General features: G+C 56.9%; 4 protein-coding genes across 4 annotated transcripts; 2 read left to right on the top strand and 2 right to left on the bottom strand.

Annotated features, from left to right (window-relative positions):
- Nucleotides 1–774: 774 nt before the first annotated feature.
- Nucleotides 775–3,633, top strand: SLS55_008592 (uncharacterized protein; the record flags this gene model as incomplete). The annotated part of the gene is made up of 2 exons (XM_066780000.1): nucleotides 775–783; nucleotides 1,105–3,633. 2 exons carry the CDS (start codon nucleotides 775–777, stop codon nucleotides 3,631–3,633), a joined length of 2,538 nt encoding a protein of 845 aa, XP_066629229.1.
- Nucleotides 3,634–4,827: 1,194 nt separating this feature from the next.
- Nucleotides 4,828–6,159, bottom strand: SLS55_008591 (uncharacterized protein; the record flags this gene model as incomplete). Its single annotated transcript, XM_066779999.1, has 5 exons — nucleotides 4,828–4,835; nucleotides 4,932–5,232; nucleotides 5,296–5,406; nucleotides 5,630–5,943; nucleotides 6,093–6,159. The coding sequence occupies 5 exons, from the start codon at nucleotides 6,157–6,159 to the stop codon at nucleotides 4,828–4,830; spliced, it is 801 nt and encodes a 266-aa protein (XP_066629228.1).
- Nucleotides 6,160–6,678: 519 nt separating this feature from the next.
- SLS55_008590 (uncharacterized protein) lies at nucleotides 6,679–7,620 on the top strand (the record flags this gene model as incomplete). Its single annotated transcript, XM_066779998.1, has 2 exons — nucleotides 6,679–7,280; nucleotides 7,350–7,620. The coding sequence occupies 2 exons, from the start codon at nucleotides 6,679–6,681 to the stop codon at nucleotides 7,618–7,620; spliced, it is 873 nt and encodes a 290-aa protein (XP_066629227.1).
- A 2,589-nt stretch (nucleotides 7,621–10,209) lies between these two features.
- On the bottom strand, nucleotides 10,210–12,651 carry SLS55_008589 (uncharacterized protein; the record flags this gene model as incomplete). The annotated part of the gene is made up of 2 exons (XM_066779997.1): nucleotides 10,210–12,450; nucleotides 12,646–12,651. The coding sequence occupies 2 exons, from the start codon at nucleotides 12,649–12,651 to the stop codon at nucleotides 10,210–10,212; spliced, it is 2,247 nt and encodes a 748-aa protein (XP_066629226.1).
- Between the last annotated feature and the right edge of the window lie 2,553 nt (nucleotides 12,652–15,204).

Raw genomic sequence — 15,204 nt, 5'->3', positions numbered from 1 at the left:
CCAAGTCCACCCTCACCACCAGGTTGCCCTGGAGACCTGGGGCGAGCCCCACAAATCTGTCCCGGTGCTCTAGCGACTTCTACCATGCCTGCCGCCTATATAAACCCCTCCCTCCCTCAACCTTTCCTCTCTTTTTTCTTTTCTTCTTCGTGCTACTCCCTTACTGGCGCGTTCGAGGAGGTTGGTGGAAAAGGACTTGAATGCCTTGGCAGGCCCCAATTCAAGTCTGGGTTTTCTCTGGGCTCAGAGTTTTTTTACCCAGGAGTTGGCGATCTGCCTTCTCCGCTTTCGTTGAACGACTGGACTTTGATCCGGTCTTCGAGGAAGGGATTAAGAGAAAAAAAAAAGCCTCTGCTTAAGACAAGAGTTCTCTGAGAGATTAAGAGAAGAGCCATTGGAGCTGCGCCTCGCGGCAGACCTGAGCTTGGTTGCCTTACCGCCTGCGCGAGCGTGACATGGTCCCAAAGCCCGCGTCTTCGTCGCCACCTGCTGCCCCGCTGCCGTCGTAGGGAGGAGGTTGCTCAGCATCCTGAGCAAGTTCTTTTCACGGAACAGCATGCTGTCTGCGGAGACGGATTCGTCGTGGTCGTCCAAGGCACCTTCCCAGATCCGCATGAAAGGCTCGCTGTTCCGGTGACTGGGCAAATCGAGCGACTGCCTCAGGTGACGGCATGGCCATGCAGGGTCCTCACGCGACGCATCGTGTCGCGTACACATTGAAATTCTCAAACTCTTCAAGTCCAGTCTGCTACACCTCAACGCCACCGCACTACAATGGCCGCAGTGACGACGCGGAGACCGGGTGAGCAGGCACCCGCTCCGGACGCGTCTGTCCTGGCATACGCGCGCTTTCACCACATCTGCAGAGACCACACACGCGACGACCCTCTCGACTCTCGACATCTTCCGCAAGCACCTATCTTCCTAGCTCAAGAGCTTAGCGATCCTTCCGGATGTCCAGGAATCCAACTCACCCAGCCACCGGGCACCTCGGAGCGTCTTGAGATAGACTCTACAGCGGCTCATGTATTGAAGTCAGTGTCAGCGCTTCCGTTTCCTCCCCAAGTGACCGAAGCACACTCTCTCCCCCGTCTGACACGGCAGCTGAAGGTTGAGACGCCTTTGTTGAGAACTGATCATGAACTTGATTCAATTCGGTTTAGGAAGCGTGACTTCTTCAGCCTGAAGAATGTGACGCTTCCTCTCGAGCACACGGATGACGAGCAGGACGAAGGGCTCACCTGGCCTTCGCGATGTCACAACTTCTCGGGGGAATTCCACAACAAGATTGCATCTGACAGGATTGACGTTCAAAAGCAGACACTTCTTTACCTCCAGTCCGTGATGATGCGGCCCGACAAGCCGGAAATACCAGACTCAGCGCCAGAAAAAAGAAGGGTGGTTCAGCCCGTCACCCCACCGCTACTTCCACTCAGCCCCGAGTTCACTCACGTCCCTGATCCTTCCTCCTCGTCACCTACTGGGCAGCTCCAGCTACTTTCTGGAACCACCAACTCTACAGCTGCTGAGGCCGAAGCTTTGGAAGCTGAGATAATGAAAAAAGACAAGCTGGAGGAGAGCGAAGTTCCGGGCCTCAAGTATTACACCGAGGATCCAATGCTGTGGGATGATGCTGAAGGTCTTGAGGTTGACGCACCGGAGTTTTCTTTGAAGACAAGGCGACGCGCAGCGGACATGAAGGTTGAAGTGCCGCTTACGCCTCCTGCAAAATTTCCGCCAGCGTTTCAGTCGCCGGCAAAAAAGGTGAAGTCGGTCTCGTTTCCAGAAGAGATTTTGGAACATACCACGAACCCAATGGAGATTCCATCCCAGTATGAAGACGGAAATGCTGTGTTGGACTCTGAGAATGACTTCGATGCTTTCTTCGAAGACATTGCGCCAATTGCGAAGAAGGCTGACTGGAGGGCCGAACACGAACAATTACAGGAAGCGGACACTACGAAGCGTGTTGAAGTCCCACGCCTGGACTTCGAGGCCCCAGTTGCGCCGTGGCATGCTTTCGGCCTGAAGGCATCACTGAAGAAAGAGGGAGTTTCGACTGAACTAAAGGCGCAAGCCAGACTTCTCTCCCGCTGTGCCAAAGAAGAGCTCAAACTTGCTCACAGGTGGCCTGAGTCGAAGAAGCAAGATGGGGAGTTGACTTGGTGGGCTTTTCCGAGAAACCTTCACAAGGCAGCCGTGGCGGAAAGAATACAATATGATGCGGCTTTGGACCAATTGATAGGAAGCTCGGCATCAAAGGAAGATGTGGATATTGTTGAAAGTGGCTCCTTGGCCTGGAAACTGGATGGACTGCGCATTCTTGACAAGGCCGAGGATGAAGATGAAGAAATCCTACCGTGGTGTTTTGAGCCTGGAGATGACTTCGCCTCGCTGTTACAGAAAAGGAAACTTGAGATGGCAGAGCCCCAAGCAGAATCGGTCAAAACACCAACAGTACCGATGCCCAAAGAGAGTATCATCCATCAACATCAGAAGAGGCAGAAGACGAACGAGAATACTGATCTCAAAACTGATCGAGTAGAGAATGGGTTTATGCTTGGCGGGATGTTCTCTACATCTAGCTCACTGGATCAGTTCATGCAAATCAACAGCGGAGCTATGAATGTGGAGAAAAGGACTGAGCTACGACATCCCGCCAAGAAGCAAGAGCAAGAAGTCTACAGAGATGAGGCTGCCATACCAGATACCATGGAGCAAGCAGCTGGAAACACTCAAACTCCGACGCCAATCCCAGCTCCCCCAATCACTAAAGATCAGCCCCCGAAACCTTTTATAATATCCTCCTCACTTCTCATTCAGCGTCGAGAGTTGGTTCATGCAATTCAAAAGCTCTACCCCAGAGCCACTCTCATCGAGCGCAATTTCAGCAAATCCCTCTCCACCAGCACGCCAAACCCACATATCACCGAACCTGACCTTCTGCTCTCCCCCTCCACCGGCCTCATCATCACCACCCTCCAGCGGATAAAACAGCGTCCCCTGCCTGGCCAACAGTCGGCTGCAGCAAGCTTCCAGGCCGAATTGGCTCAACGCGCCGCCAAGCTCCAGCACCTCATCGTCCTCATCAGCGCATCTCTTGATATCGCCACCACCCTCCCCGACGCCAGTGACTGCGAAGCCCTCGCCTCCCTCCAGGGCTTCGCTGCCAGCTCGCGCTGCCACATCACCATCGTGTATGTGCCCGGTAGTGAGACGGACCTGGCGCGCTGGATCGTCGGCACTATGGAGGTGTACGGAAAGACGTCGGCGGAGCTCGCCGGCGGTGGCGGCGGCATGAAAGAGAATATTGGTGATGACGGAGGGGGAGACTTCTCGGTGTTGAAAGAAGAAGAGAGTTTGTGGGAGTTGTTCCTAAGGAGGGCGGGGTTGAACGCGTTTGCCGCGCAGGTGGTGTTGGTGAGACTGAAGAAGGACAAGGGGGCGGAAGGTGGCAGTGGCGATGGTAGCAATGGTGAAGAAGAGACGGCAGCGCCATACGGATTAGGACAATTCGTGGGGATGGATCCAGAGGAGAGGATGAAAGCGTTTGAGGGTATCGTGGCGGATAGGGAGCTGTTGGACTTGGTGGGGAGGAGGGTGGATGGGACATGGACGAAGCCAGGGCCGTAGCGATCCGTCGCCGCCTGGTCAAAACGGCTGTCATCTCGGTTTTACCTTGTTCAAAAACATCTGGACTTACGATGAGACGACACTTAGGAAGGATGAGGCTTATAATGCTGAAGCATTTGGCTTTGTCGTGGTCCAGCGCTTTATCCGAGACCAGGATCTGGAGTGCCTCCGCGAATTCGACAGCATGACCGCGGAACAACGTAGCCAGTTGAGGTCGTCAGCTTTAGGTCCCAATGCGGCATCCTCGTCGCAAGCTGGAGCGTCTCCACCAGTGCGGCAGCATGACCACGGAACAACGCAACAAGTTGATGCCGGCGGCTTGCCCTGGACAAGGATGACATAACCCGCATGGATACAACTCAAGCTTCGGAGCATAAGCCCTGGACAAGGATGACATAACCCGCATGGATACAACTCAAGCTTCGGAGCATAAGCCCTGGACAAGGATGACATAAACCGCATGGATACAACTCAAGCTTCGGAGCATATGTCCTAGACAAGGATGACATAACCCGCATGGATACGACTCAAGCTTCGGAGCATATGCCCATGGGACGCTCCGTCAGTTACGCTTGGCCAAATGGCCCGGTTCACGAAGCGCACGAGAAAGCTCTGTCGTCGGGCTGGCTCCTCACCGCCAGCTGGATCGTCTCCACCAGTGCGGCAGCATGGCCGCGGAACAACGCAACCAGTTGATGCCGGCGGCTTCACGTCTCAATGCGGCATCCTCATCGCAAGCTGGACCATCTACTACTGCCGGTCCTCAGGTCGGCTTCTCTACTCTGGCTACTTCTTCTGCTCAGCCTGGTATCGCCGCACAATCCAACTCCACTACTGCAGCTGGTCCGCCTTCTTAGCGTTGATTCTCAAAATGTAGTGCAGCAAGTAACTTTTCAAGAAGAGCGCAGACGAGATTTTCTGACCACATTTGCATTCTCTTTCGGGCTAGACTCACGATATGGATCTTTAGTAGCCACTAATGCAGAGAGAGGCAGTAATTTGGGCCAAGTTCGCAAAATTCTCGTATTTGCAGACAAGAATGAGCCCTACATAGCTTGGTATCTGAACAATTTAGGGTTAATTTTCCGAAAAACATGAAGCAAAATACCGACGACAGCTTGGAAGTCTTCCAAAACACCCATCGTTTGTCCAGTCTTCCAATCGTTTTTCCGAGTATCCGCCATGTACAACAATTCAACAAACTACAGCGCACAAGTCAGCAAAACTCCCCACACACCAAGACGAAAGCTCCCCAAAAGAAGAAGGCGTAGGCCGGGGGGTCGGTCGGTCACACTCACTTCCAATGACGCCATTCACGGGGATGTCGATGCTCGTCGTGTAGCTCGCGGCGTCGCTGAGGAGGTACACGTACGCGCCGCCCAGCTCGCGCACCTCGGCGAGCCGCGGCATGCCGCCGTAGTACTCGAGCTGCTTCTCCCAGTCCGGCTGGCGCGGCACCCAGTACGTCATGGCCGTGTCGACGAGCCCCGGCGAGACGGAGTTGACGCGGATGTTGTGCGACGCCCATTCCATGGCGAGCGTGTGCGTCATGTTGCGCACGCCGGCTTTGGAGGCGCCGTAGGGGGCGGAGGGGACGCGCTGGGGGTGGTGGAGTTGTTTCAGTGGAGGGGACGACCAGGGTGAAAAGGAATGGGTGGTTACCTTGTTGGGGCGGTAGGATGCCATGGATGCGGTGAAGACGATGGAACCTTTGATGTTGAGCTTGATGAAGGTGCGGGCTGCCACTCTGGCGCAGTAGAAGGCGCCGAAGAGCTGTTGCGCGGTGTCAGTGATGCTCCGTTTTCACTGGGAGATTCCTCGTTTTCCCCAATACGGTCCGTCTCTTCCCACAAAGCTATATCCGTCTCTTCTTCTCTCTGTAGGTCTTGCTTCACTTCCCATTCAGGAAACGAACAGCCAAGCAAACGGTCCATAGAAAGCAAAAACAGCAAGAGAGAGAAAAAGAGAGAGAGAGAGAGAGAGAGATCCCACTCACATTAACCCCAAACAGCCCCAAGACCTCCTCCTCGGTAAAGTCCAGCGCAGCCTTATGCTTCGTCCGGCCCGCATTCACCACCATGCCGTGCAAGGCACCCGCCTCCCCGACGATGCGATCGACCGCCTCGGTGACGCTCGCCTCCTTGGTCACGTCGGCGCGCACGGCGAAGAGGCGATCCGGGTAGCTCGTCGCGACGGCGGCGAAGTCGTCGCCCGGGTCGTCGGCGATGTCGATCGAGTAGACGCGCGCGGCGCCGTTGTCGAGGCAGCATTCGGCGATGCCGAGGCCGATGCCGCGGTTGGCGCCGGTGACTTTTGTGGTGGTGGTCTTTTAGGAACGGGTGGTGTGGGAAATGGGGAATGTTTTTTTCTTTTGGTGGTTGATGGGGGAAGTGATGCGAAAATGGTGGAGCCGGTATGGTGTAGGATGGTGTTGATGGCTTTTGTAGAATAAGACTTACTCGCGATGACCTTGCCCTCTAATTGTATCTTGGTCTCGGGCTTGGTGGAGGTGGAAGCGGCGGACATGGTGGCGCGGTGTGGAGATTTTCCTGGTACGAGGGAGATATCGGTGTGGCAAGGAGGCAGAACTGCAACGATTCCATTTGGGAGCTCCATGCGGAAATAACAGTTAAATATACAGCGTTCAACTCTGCGGGGGAGCCATGAGCTGGACGGATAGCTAAGGAAGCAGACGTCAATGGTCAGATGGGTGCCTCGTTACGAGGGCGCAGGTCTCCGGCTCGGGGCCCACGTCAATCGGGGTGCGGGGGATTTTGATTTCGCCCCACTCTCTCTTTCTCACCAGTGTTGCCCCGCTTTCTAAGGTCCCTTAGTGTATACCTACTTGGGGAGCTACGTTCGACGTCTGATGATAAAAGGTCAAGGTGGCCGTCATGAACGGACTCCGAATTGCCATCCAGCTCGTATCGAGGGCACAGAGTAGCTTTCCAAAACTCCCATCTCTAGCACCACCTGCTCTACGACCACACTTTCACTTCCCCACAGCACCCTCTTGAGCAGCATCTCCCCGTCCAACATCCCACCATGTCTTCCTCCTGGAAATCCACCAACCGCACTCTCCAGATCCTCAAAGCCGCCGAGGAAGGCCACTACGGCGTCCTCGCCGCCATCGCCTACAACACGGAGCAAATCCTCGGCCTGGTCCGCGCCGCCCAACGCGCGCGGTCGCCGCTGATCCTCCAATTCTTCCCCTGGGCCATAACCTACTCGGACGGGCTGCTCATCCGGACCGCCGCCGACGCCATCAAGCACGTCGCCGCCGACGTGCCCATATCCATCCACCTCGACCACGCGCAGGATGAGGCGCTGATCCGACACGCCGCCGACGCGCTGCCGTTCGACAGCATCATGGTCGACATGTCGCACTTCGAAAGGGAAGAGAACCTGGCCAAGACGCGGGAGCTAGTGGCGTACTGCCACGAACGGCGGATCGCGACGGAAGCCGAGCCGGGCCGCATCGAGGGCGGCGAGGACGGCGTGGTGGACACAGCGGGCTTGGAGGGGAGCATGACGAGCGAGGAGGAGGCGCGGGATTTTGCGGCCACGGGCGTCGACATCCTCGCGCCCGCGATTGGGAATGTGCATGGCGAGTATGGGGCGGCGGGGCCGAAGCTGGATTTTGGAAGGTGAGCAAAAGAACCGTGGGCCTCCCTCCACCGAATAGAGTGGTGCTGATGTGCTTTTGCCCGCGGAAGGATGGACACCCTGGTTTCTGCGGTGAGGGGGAAGGTCCGGATAGCGTTGCACGGGACGAACGGCTTCAAGCCCGAGTTGATGCGGCAGTGCGTGGAAGCGGGTGTTTCCAAGATCAACGTCAACAAGCTGGTCCTGGACGACTACCTCGACCATCTGGCCGCTACAGCGGGCAAAGTTCCGCATACGGTTCTCATGGAGCAGGGTACGGAGAAGGTCATCTCGCTCACCATGGAGTGGATGAAGTATTGCGGTTCGGCTGGGAAGGCGTAGAGGATGGCAATCAAAGCTTTCTCCAGATTGCCTGAAGCTCATCTCCAAGAGGCTTGATCGGCCACCCGCTGCGAAGTCGGCATTCGTTGATAAGTTCAAGGATAGCCTCCTGCTGTTTCGTATCCTGTACAACCAATCCAGCTGGAATGTCTGTCAACAGTGGAGGGACAAACTTGGGAGGAGGGAGGAAGCCGCGTACCGATATAAAGACATTGAGACGACATCAACGAGGCGGCGTCATCAGTCAAAGGCCTTGCGATACCGCAGATGGTTTCGGCACATTTCGTCATCTCTTTCTGCTTTTGCACGTATCCATTCAAACCTCCAAGAAACGGCCGATGGAGATCTATCAATATCCGAGCAGCATTGTTCAGTTGCACAGCCACAGCTAAGAAAGGGATCAGCACAGTTTCGAGCAAATTAGTGTCGAGGGCTTTACCAAAACAGGAAGGGTATATCCAAATGGGCGGAAAGACATCAGACTCCGTCCCTTCCGCGACCGGCAACGGCGAGAACTTGAGAGTAAGCAGGCTCTGCCACTCATCCAACATGCTGACCAACGCATCCGCCCTTGCAATCCGTCCATGAATTGCATCCTTCTCCGCCTCTGTCTCTTCTTTGGAACAGAAATTGACGGCCTTGGCGAATGTGTAGACGGCGCGACAAGCGAGCTCATGTTCGTTGAGCTGGTTGAAGGTCCTGGGATGCTTCCAAAAGCTGAAGACTTTGCGCTTCTCTCGAAAAGCGGCCCAGACATCCTGACACAGCCAGGCCCACCAGTTGGCCTGCTTGAATCCGCCCGAGTCCCCGTGGATGCCTTGGGAGCGTTGGATCCAGAAGACGCCCTTCAGGTGGCGCTCCCAATCTGGGCGTGACCCATCGAGCATCTCGTAGGTAGAGACGATAAGTGAGGTCGCGAGTAGCTCTAAGCTTGTCTTAAAACTGTCAAACTGCATTGCCTTGTGCAAGTAGTGAAGCGTTTCGTAGTAGTGTTTGAGCGCATCCGCTCTTTCCGGGCGTACATCTGGTGCGACGTGAGGATTTAAAGAAATGTGTCGGACAGACAAAGCCAGGATTGCGTTCATAAGACCGGTGTTGTATAACTAGCGAACCGATCAGCATTTACACGTGAGGATATGAAAGGAGAAGGGTGTACCGCAAGCCGGGGAACGAGAGTTGAGAAGTGGTCTTCCTGGTCAAACAAGTCCAGCCACCGACCGACCCGGCGCACGAAATGTTCAAACAGCAGGCATTCATTTGCCGACAGCTGAATCCTCTCCGAGCATTGCCACAGGCGTTGTTCAGCAATGGCATTTTGCTGCGAGGGAGAAAGTATCGAAAACTGCTGAGACACGGCGTTTGACTCATTACCGAACAACTCAGGGTCCAGCAGAGGCACAGCCTGACTATAATTTCCTTCAAGCTCAAGAGCAGCATCATCAAGCAACAAGCCGAACCAACCCGCTGTAGCCGTGCTGACTGCCGGTCGAGACGAGCCGACCGAGCTACCAGGTGATTCGCCAATGGCAACATTGGCGTGGACGTTGCCGCCTTCATCTAAGTTAGGCTGGGCAAAGTCGGGGAAGGAAACATCGCAACAAGTGCCTTCGGCGGCGGGACCGTCTTGACTAGCGTCTCCAAAAGGCTGCGGCGGCTGGGGCTGGTCGGCATCAATGGCAGACGACTGGCGCTCCTTTCGCGGTCGGGACGGCGTGGCCTCGCCGTAAACGCACTCTTGGCCTCTCTTTGCGCAAGGACCACAGGCAGGACTGGCCTCATCGCATTTGACGTGACGCTTTCGACAGGTGATGCTGCAAGACGGATGTCAGACAACTTCGGCTGAATCACTTTGGGTAACACCAGGCACTCACCAGCCTGACCGAGTCCTCAAGCCTCGGCCCCGGGGCTTGCGGGTGCGGGCTCGGCGGGCTCGGCGATCTTCGGCGTTGGGCATGACGGACGAACGCGATGACCGACACGGTGGTGTTGGAGGAGCGGGGGACGCGATTCGGAGTCCAAGCGGGGCCCGGCTGTGGCGTTTCGCCGGGTGCCCATCCAGTAGCAGCTCACTACGACACGAACTGAACATCAATCATCACATCCATTCTATCTTGCAACTTCCCCATCCATCACCCATATGGTCAGTCAACCTTTCTCATCCCGTCATCATAATCATCCCCGCCAAGATATCCTTGAGATATAGAAAACCAGCAAAAGCCCACCCAAATCTATGCAGTGAGTTAAAGAGTATAAGAACCCAGGAGTATCTGATCACGGAAATGCCCAACCCCAGATAATAGTGAAAAAAACGAAAGCAGCATTGCCGGCCGGAAAAGAAAGCAAGCAAAAGACATGATAAAGTCTGCCCCTCTTGGCATTTCGCCGCCAGAGGAAAAACGAGAAAAGAGAGAATTAGAAAGAAAAGAAAATATTCCCACGCCCGCTTAAACGCAGTAGCAGCAGCAGCAATCCCGCAAAGCCCGCAGCAGCCAAATAGTCGTACATAAAAACACAGTGTGGTGAAAGGAAGAGCGCGAGGAAGAAGGAAAGACTCAGTCATAGTGGTACACGGAACAATCTTCATCGTCATCAGTTCCCATCTTCCACCTGCGCCAACCACCCCCTGATGCCCTCTCTGAGCGTACTCTCCTTGTGCAAGCTCTCCGTAACAGAGCTCTTGGTGCCACGTCGCTTGCTCGGCTTCGGAGTGCTTGTGCTCGCGGACCGGTTATTCGTCGACGACGCGCCAACGTCCTTACCAACCCGCGAAGGCATGAAGTTGCCCGTGCGCTCCGCCGCTACGCTGCGCACAATCTGATCCAGCGCGCCGAGGACGAGGGATTTGCATTCCTGATTGCCGCGCGGCATCGTCTCGAGCGTTGTGATCGTGCTCGCAGCATCGCTAGCCTCCGGCTGAGTGTGGATGCGGACACCATTGTTGCGACCGCGGCGGGAAGAGGACCGAGAAGACGATGCCGACGCCGTCGTGGAGACGGTAGTGGAAGTGGCGACAGAGGATGAGGCAGGGGGCTGCTTCTTGGGGCTGACATCCTCATCTTGTTCTTGCTCCTGAAGCCGAGTCCTCCTCTGCGGCGTCTTGTCCTGAATTTGAGACGTGCGTTGAGTGGGAGTAGCAGTTGCAGGCGCGATCGAAGACGTGCTTGACGTGAGAGCAGGAGTGCTGACACCGCTGGAGGCGATGCCCTTCTCCAAGGCATCAGCCAGTGTCTCGTCGAGGTCCATAACAGTCTCTTCAACAAATTTCTCCTCCAAATGCAACTCCGTCATGGGGACCGCTGGCATCAGGCTTGATCCATTACTGTATGGATTGCCGTATTGACTCTTTGGCATACTTTGCGGCCCCGGTGTCTGTGCAGTAATTCCTGGAGTGATGGCTGGCTGACTTGGAATAGGAATCAACCTAACCTTACGCTTGAGGTGGAGCCTCTTGATCGTGAAGGTCCTTGCATCAGCAATCAGTGCGGTGCAGACGTGCACCCACTTTTCTTGCGGGCCGCCTTCCAGGGTGGGAGTCGTGACAGCAGCAACAGGAGTCGGCTCGGCACTCATCGACTTCCGTACATCCTTCTCCAGATCCGCATACGGTTGGACACCCTGGAGAGCGAAGTCCTGGTGATAGCGTGCAAGCCATCCAGCAACGTTGACTGGGGGTTGGCTGTCAACAGATATAGCTGATGAGCAAAACGATGGTCCGAACGTCGAACCCTCCAGGCTGCCTACGGAATTACCGAGGGCAGGAAGAAGGGGGGATTGAACCGGCGAGCCGAAGCCAGGAAGAGCAATGTCTACATCGATGACACCGTCGTTCTCGTTGACCGAGAGCTTCAGGGGAGAATCGAGATGCTTGGAGCGTGCAGGGATGGCGCGGGCCGCGCTGTGTGGTGCACCAGGGGACATCGGGCCCTGCTCAGCATTGGCAGCTGCCTCATAATCTTCCGAGTCTGCTTGATCAAAGTCATCGACCTGAAGCTCTTGAACCATGTTCTCGAGCTTGCTTGCGGAATGGTTATGTGTCCTTCTGTAGCCAAACCGCTCAACACTAACACCGTCGTCGGTAGACTGAAGGATGTCACTGTGATCTGCCGAAGATTCACGGCGCCCACCGCTGCCCCAGAAGTTTATGAAGCTCCCCCATTTGCTAGACGAGGAGTCATTGCTGGGACCGGTGGTGCTACTTCCAGTACGGTGTAAGGTGTGCCTTAGATTGACCGAAGCGAGGCTGCCACTGCTCGGTGGGCGTGTCTCGTTGGAGGATTGTGACCCTGAGTTATGTCGATGAACGGCGAAATGCGCGACGGGAACAGCTGTTTCAGGGGTAACAGTGGACGTGGTCGTCGTGCTTCCCTTGCGCACCGCAGGATCCTCGACCATGGATGGAATCGCCAAGCCGGTATGGTTTATCGATCTGACCGAGTGGACTTGCGACGGTCGCCGCGAGTGAGGTGCCGACCGAGAGGGGGGACGTCTCTCTTCCTTCTCCTCGACCTTTTCTTCGGGCAAGTCGGAATTACTCCCCTTCGCGGCATTCAAGGCGTTCATGTTGGGATAGCTCTTATGCCCCTTTCTGTTTATTGTGCGTCTCAGAGAATGCTGTCTCGCTACTCCCGCTGCATTCGGGGGTGACTGAGAATATCCTCGCAGCGATGTAGAAGTGCTAGGGCGCATTGGCGATGCACCGTCCAAAAGACCATGGTTGGAAGCCGGGAGGAAGTTGGACAGAAGGAAGATCAAACGTCTCGCAGCCATCTTGTCTGCCGAGATGATAACCGTCCGGCTTGCAATCGTAATGTCTTCGCCGGCGATGTTACGCTGTTGCTCACGGAACTTTGTCCGATAGGATTTCGGCCCCAAGATATTCAACCACTCCGTATGGGTTCCCAAGAACGCGGTTAGCAGATTGAAGAGGAAGAAGTTTTGCTCCCTTCCACCAGCCCAGCGCCCAAGCCATCGAGCTTCCTCACGCCAAACACCCCATCTACCTTGGCCAGTGACGACCCGAGGGACTTTCATTCCACGGACTACTCGATCAGCAGCATTTTCGACAGCTGCTTTGACGTCGGGATCAAACAGCAGTGCAAGCGGCTGCAACTTCAGCATACGGCGAGGAGGCATCATTGGTTCTCGGTGCGAGCTTCTGGTAGATCCATGGGTCCGGCTCGGAGGCTGAGGCGGCGGGGCTGACTGCTCAGCGACCTTGAACAAGTCCATGACTTTTTCCTGAACCAGGAATTGAAGGCTCGTCAATGTCCGAACGATGACGTCCCAGTGCTGTCCAATGACGTCCACCCGGTCATCAACGTCGCTGTTGCCAGACAGCGAGAGCAATGAATCTACGCCGAACGTGGCGTCCACAAAGGCCCATCCAGAACGGCGCTCCGAGTCGAAAGAGGAACCAAGTGAATCCTGGCCACCCTGAGATTTCGAAGCTGCCTTGTGAGATCCGGAACGAGTGGGCGGCGTCGAGACTGGGAGGTGTAGGATGATTCCTATGGCGTACATTGGCGTTCTGCACGGCCTCGTATTTCTCCTCCCGGAATATTGAGATGTACCGTTGGTCGTAATTTGGGGGAAAGGATAGCTGCTGCCTCTTCCTACCGAACTTCCGGGCGTAGGGGTCGTGGAATTTGAAGTTGAAGGATCCGGCATCTCCACTTCGTCCGGCGGAGAAACGGAGAAGAGTCGGGTGATGAGAATGGTCCGCCGGCGAACTTCCTTCTGCGAAGCTTCTGTCGTGGATGGTGAGGGTTCAGGTGGTATGTTCGAGGCAGTGTATGATGTCGCCAATCTGCTCTTCGTCCGACCGGGCGATCTTCCCAGCGAGCCAAATCCCTCGTGAGGTGGGGGGCTCGTAACATGTCTTTCGGGACCACGGGGTTCCATTGGAATGATGTGGAGCTTGTTGCTGGGTCCGCGGTATGCCATTGGCGCCGACCCAAACATGCAATCCAAGCAAGTCCTCACTATTTCGTCCGACTCTCGCGACCTGGCATTCTGTGCGCTCTCTTCAAACGACTGCATGTTCGAGATGGAGGCTCCTCGTGTGCGGGCGCGCTGGAACGCACTGACGGTGGGCGACTGGGGCACAGAGCCCTGCGCAGCGAGCGAGGATCTCCTGCCATGGCCAGGCGTAAAGGCAGAGGATGAACCCGGCGCCTGACCCGGCGACATGGGCCCACCACTGCCTCCACTGGGCCCAAACATCCGGCTCGCCCGCCGCTCGGAGACGCCCGAAGGCGAATCGGCACTCCCGCTGCCCGGCTTCGAATCAAAGAGGACAGTTCGCGGGGTTGCACCGGCCTCATCCTGCGCGATTATGATCCGGAAGTCGCGGTGTTGGTCGAGGTCAATGCCTGCTTGGGTGCCATCGTTGGAAGGGCCGCCGGCGGGGCTGCCGCTAGAGAAGATCGGCGGGAACGACTCCGACTGGTACAGGGCCTGGGCATCGGGAAAGAGAAGGTTGCGGGTGTGGGAGTCTTCGGTGACAGATTCTATGAGGTTGCTGGACTGGCGCGGGGTGCCGCGGCGGGAGGGGTTGAAGGAATGGAGGAGCTGGCCGAGCATCGTCGTCGTTCGTATGGCGGGGCGGCGACGGCGGGCGTCTCCATGGAAGAGGGAAGGCGGAGGGTGGAAATATCAATTGCTAGCCGGCGGCCTGGACTCGGATGTCTGGGGCGGACCGCTGGCGCTGGCTCATGGCCACGACTCGGGGCGGAGCTCGCACGAGCAGCGTGAGGCACGAGGGCGCGCGGTGGTGAGGGCTGAGGGCTTGGAGCAGGTGGCCAGGGCGGGACGGTGCGGGCGTTGGCTGCGGCCGGCGCCGGTGAGGGCTGGCGTGACGGGCTTGGAGGGAGGCGGGAGCGCGGTCGGGGGGAGGGCGAAGGATGCAATTGCAGCGCGGAGGCCGGGCGGCGGCCGTATATCTGGCGGTGGGACGGGAGGAGTGAGGCAGCAGAAGCAATGCTTTGCTCGCGTGGTGGGCGGCGTGAGAGCGTGGATTTCCCTGCACTCGCACGCACCAAGAGGCGGTGTGCGGTCAAAGCTCATCCAAGCTCGACACGGCCTTCCTACCCGACAACCTAGAGCAGCCACAAACGCGATGCCAACGGGGAAGCGTGCCTAGCCAACAATCGCGCTGCCGCGCCCTATGGAGCTGCCCGATGATGTCGTCGCGGCGATCGCCCAACGCTCATTTCCTTCTATCGCCAGGTTCGAGAAAGGTCCGCCGCCCGTTTTAGCCTGAAGCGGCGGCGGTTCGCGCGAGCAAGGGAAGGGATGCAGCAAGCGTCAGGGGCGCTGGGCGGGAGCGGGAGCTGACTGGCGCAGAGTCGGCTGCTGGGCGCGCAGCGGAATGCGGTGGCCGGAGCGGGTACGTGTAGGGGTGGACTGGGAGGCCGTGGTGGCATGCTTTTTCCGGCCCTTCCTGGCTGTGCGCGCGCGTGTGGCGTCACAGACGCGCAAGGTCCGCGATGGCAGATGGGTTGCGGAGGAACACCACGCGGGTGCGGTGTGCGTCGCCCATATACACGCCGTGGTGGCTGACCGTTGCACCGGCGTCAGCATCAC

Source organism: Diplodia seriata (genome assembly GCF_021436955.1).
Source record: "Diplodia seriata strain FDS-637 chromosome Unknown scaffold_9, whole genome shotgun sequence".
Classification (NCBI taxonomy): Eukaryota; Fungi; Ascomycota; class Dothideomycetes; order Botryosphaeriales; family Botryosphaeriaceae; genus Diplodia; species Diplodia seriata.
This window is presented reverse-complemented; position numbering and strand designations above follow the sequence as displayed.